The sequence below is a fragment of the Papaver somniferum genome, chromosome 3 (assembly GCF_003573695.1).
Source record: "Papaver somniferum cultivar HN1 chromosome 3, ASM357369v1, whole genome shotgun sequence".
Lineage (NCBI taxonomy): Eukaryota > Viridiplantae > Streptophyta > Magnoliopsida > Ranunculales > Papaveraceae > Papaver > Papaver somniferum.
The window spans coordinates 66,319,128-66,323,921 of NC_039360.1; the positions used below are offsets into that span (position 1 = coordinate 66,319,128).

The window sequence follows — 4,794 nt, forward strand, 5'->3', positions numbered from 1 at the left end:
CCTGTAATAAACATGGTTACTGCAATTGCTTGTTTCAAAACTTCTTCTTCTTCTTCTTCTTCTTCTTCTTCTTCTTTTCTGACTAATTTGAAGATGAGTTTATCATATGGAAGCCACTGTAATGTTTTCCTTAATCTAATTCTATTAGTCATTACATTTTCTTCCTGTTTTCTTAGTGAGGTATGTAGCTCGTTGTTGAACACTTGTGATATATCTCAAGGAAGTTGGGTTTATGATGAATCATATCCTATCTATGATTCTTCAAAATGCCCGTTCGTCGGTGGAGGTTTCGATTGTCAAGGTAATGGTCGGCCTGATAATTCTTATCTCAAGTACAGATGGAGCCCCAGTGGATGCGAATTACCCAGGTACTTTATTTCAACCTTAATTGGTATATATACATGCAAGAAAAAAAATTATACCATTTTCTTCTTCTTCTTCTGATTCAACCTTAATTGGCATTTGATATCGTTATCATTAATGTAGGTTTGATGGGCAAGATTTCTTAAAGAGATACGAAGGGAAAACGATCATGTTTGTGGGGGATTCATTGAGCCATAATCAATGGAGGTCATTCTCTTGTATGCTTCATGCTGCTGTGCCCAATATGAACTATACTGAATCGGCCCAAAGAGGAGGAATTTTCCACCTCAATTTTACGGTCTGGTTTCTGATTGCAACATGTAATACGACGTTTGTCACTCTTTCTAGCTTGAAATTGATATTAAGCCATTTAATGATTGGATTTGCAGGATTACAAGGTTTCTCTAGTTTTTATTCGTAATGTATACCTCGTCGATTTGGTTGTTGAAAACTCGGAACGAATTCTCAAGATTGATACCATAAGCAGCGGCGATGCATGGAAGAAAGCGGACGTTGCCATCTTCAACACTTGGCATTGGTGGTTACACACAGGGAGATTACAAATGTAAGATCGAGAATTTGAGTATTCTACAACAAAGAAGTGGTAATGCGTGTTAGTAAAATTTCGGAAATATTTTTTGTGTGGTAATTTCAGGTGGGATAAAATTCAGGAAGGAAACATGACGTATAAAGATTTGGATCGGGTGGTTGCTTTTGAAAAAGGATTGACTACTTGGTCAAAGTGGATTGACCAGAATATTAACCACCAAACCACTCAAGTTTATTATTTAGGAATTTCTCCAGTTCATTACAAGTATAAGTTTGTTTCCAATATATATTACGCATGTAAATTAGTATTTTACATAAACCAAGTATGGTTAATTGTGTGTGGATTCCGACTGTGCGTTTTTGCAGTGGCACGGAATGGGGATCTCCAGGGAGGAGGTCGACTTGTGCAAACCAAACAGAACCAATTTCTGGATCAGTTTATCCTGGGGGTCAAGTTTCTGGACAACCAGCAGTTCAAAGAGTTTTAAGTAAAATGACTTCGCCGGTTTATTTGTTAGATGTGACACTGTTATCGCAGTTGAGAAAAGACGGTCATCCTTCATATTATACCAACAAAGAGCATAAAGGGTTGGACTGTAGCCATTGGTGTAATGCTGGTGTTCCCGATACTTGGAATCATCTTTTTTATGCATCAACCGCTCTTCCAAGACACTGCTAAAGATAACATTAAACATGAAGATAGTCTATCCTCTATTGTTAGTTATCAGCTTTTATGCATCGTGGTTCAATTGATTGCCAGTGAAATTTGAACTTTCTTCATGTTTTTTATTTTTTTTCCAGTTTTATTTCGTATTTTTAAGGAGAGGTGATACACACACCGTGAATTATGTCCCGAAAATGCACCGACCTCTCACAGCCCTTGGGGCCCCACCGGAGGAAAATAGGGGGTGGGTGACAATAAGACTAACTCTCATGAAAATTAAAAGGTTGAATCCTGATAAACGCCTAATGAGATTGAGGTAGGGCGCCTCGGTGACAATAAGATCCTCACATGCAACCAACTTTTCTCAGATTCAGCCTCCCATAGTTCTTTTGGGTATGCATATGCATGCGTACGTCTTGTCAGCTTTGTGTGATACATTAAAGGTTGCCCTAAGCAGGCCAAGGAATGTGCATGCTTATCATGACACCCCACTCTGGATCTTTCCTTTGTGACATTTGAAATGGTCGGTCTACATTTTATGGGATTCCATTATATTAATGTTCTTCCCATTGTGAATCACATCCTAATTGCTGAACAAATTCTTTAATATATTTACCTCCGTCCCAAATTAGTCGAGCCAGTAGTACAATATAGAAATGATTTATATTTTGAATTATACTACGGATATTCGTAATTTTTATATCATTGAAAAACATTTTAAAATACCTACATAATTAATATAAACATGACTATCAAATGATATAAAATCAATTATTAATAGAACAAAATTTTAAAATGACTAGCTCAACTAATTTAAAAACACAAACTTGGTTAAAAAGACCAAAATCAACAATTCCTGGATGAAATGGACAGTTAGATTTTGATACTGTTTAAATGGACAAAAATGTAAAAATAGCCAGGATGTAACCAGTTTCATCGTGGCCATTTAAAAATATTTTTTCTTATTTTTAATTTACACAGGATGTATCCAGTTTCATCCTTGCTATTTTTTAAATTTAAGATAAGATGAAACCAGTTTCATCCTTACTATTATTTTTTTGGCCATTTCACCCAAACTATTTTTTACTCGCCCATTTGAACCGTAATTTAAAAATATTTGGACAAATGACCTATTTTCCGATTTAAAAATTACTAGCTCAACTAATTTCCGAGGCACTGAGTATATAAAATGTCTCATGCCCAAACGTTCTTACAGCATTCAAATATGTACCCACTTTCTGTGCAAATGATCCATTCGATGTATTCATCCATCTCTGTTGAGGTATTTTTGACATAGTGAAGTGAATCCATTTACATTAAAGTGGAAGCAATATCTCTAACAGTTTGTTAGAAAATTCCCACTCACCTGGCTTTGTTAATTTTAATTTGTTAGTACGCAGTAAATTAGAAGTGCCATGTAGCGTTACCAAGATCTTGTTAGTGAAAGACTTCTACAAAAATTTGTTGCTTTCTGCTACTGTTTTTCGAAAGAAATTTTAGTAACAATGATTTTTGGTATACTGGGGGATTATTTATCAGGATTCAGGATATAATCCTCAACGAGAGAAAAAAGGGGTGGGCTCCACCGCTAAAATAACCCCTTGTTAAGTCCGTGGAGGACCAACCGGTTTTCTCTCACGCGAAATTATTTTGAGATAGTCCCCCGGTGAGTATTATTATTATTTTTATTTTTATTTGGTAAAGGGAAGAAAAACAAAACGCACTAGATTTCCACTTCTATCAGAAGAGGGAAAATATCAGCAGGCAAAAGCTACTTAGTCTGCATGTCTTGGACGTCGTGAGAGAGCATAACCGGCAATGGAGTGAGCTACAAAATTTGTCGCTTCAGGACATATCCTAAGTCACAGTTGTTGAAGTTGGTTATAACCTCTTTGATATCATCTTGAATCTTCCAAAGTCTCCGGGTTGTTTCTTCGTAACTCCGGTGCATCATCTAACCACCACCTGGCAATCACCTTCAATAATGATGTCTTTGACATTTAGCCAAACTGCCAGTTCAGCTGCTAAAAGAAAGCCATCAGCTTCTGCGAAAAGAGAGGTGTTCGTTCTAGCAATACGAGTACCAACCCCTAAACAGTCTTTGTTATGATCCCTAGCCACTGTTGCGCAAGCATAGACACCATTCTTCCATGTCGCATCCACATTAACTTTGATATATGGAGGTTCAGGGGTTTTCCATTCATGAACTACTCCATTAGGAATTTGAATGATGTTTTCTTCTACCTCCATTTCATTCATCTCAGGATTGTAATAAAGATTGAACCAGAAAAGTGCAAGTTGAAGCGCACCATAAAAAGTGTTTTGCTTGTTCTCAAACACTTTCTCATTTCTTTTCTTCCAAATTACCCAGAAAATGGCCATCCCAAGAGAAATTGAATAATAGTTAACATTACATTGAAGCCAGTGTTGTAACAAAGCTGAAATAGTTAAATCCTCATTATCCTGAATTCTCAAACCAAAAGGAGAAGCAAACCAGATTGCTTGAGCCAGATCACACTTGAGAAGAAGGTACAGTTTCGACTGCATTATTGCACATGTTGCATTCTGTCGAGACTCCCTCTATGAATATTCCATTTTTTTGAGCAACAACAACACCATCATGTAAAACTCTCCATATGAAGGTCTTAATTTTGGGGGCAGCTTTGTTGTTCTTCCAAAATTTCTTCCAATGGAAATTATCCGCACCTCTGCCAGAAGATTCACCCTAATTTTGCTGAAGAAGTTTTTGAAAGGACTGAGAAGTAAAGTCCCCATGAGGAGTGAGTTTCCATATAATCTTATCTGGGGCTCGAGAGTTTATCCCCATCATAATGATTTGACTAGCAGTAAAAGGGTCAATTATTTATTGTATAAGATCGACCTTCCAATGACCTGTATCAGTGTCGATGAGATGAGTCACTCTTGTAACTTCTGGATGAATATCAGATGTTCTTGTTGGAACAGAACTGAAGCTATCTTCGATCAGAAAATGTTTATTTTTTCTCCATTTCCAAAAAGCCAGGTGCTTCCTTTCTTCAAATTATCCCTGTTATCCAGTAGTGCAGACCAAGTTGTGGAACAGTTTGTAACTTTATTTACATCCCAAAAGGATTTATCTCTGAGATAATTTGCACATAAGATTCTTTCCCATAGACTTTCTTGATCACGCAGAAATCTCCAAGCCAACTTTGCAATCAGTGCTTGGTTGAGATCACTTA

At 36.8% G+C, this 4,794-nt stretch overlaps 1 protein-coding gene across 1 annotated transcript; it reads left to right on the forward strand.

Moving 5' to 3' along the window:
• Positions 1-1,685, forward strand: LOC113356369 (protein trichome birefringence-like 43). Its single transcript, XM_026599482.1, has 5 exons — positions 1-368; positions 487-661; positions 753-928; positions 1,019-1,177; positions 1,279-1,685. The coding sequence occupies exons 1-5, from the start codon at positions 13-15 to the stop codon at positions 1,589-1,591; spliced, it is 1,179 nt and encodes a 392-aa protein (XP_026455267.1). The 5' UTR covers positions 1-12; the 3' UTR covers positions 1,592-1,685.
• Positions 1,686-4,794: the final 3,109 nt, after the last annotated feature.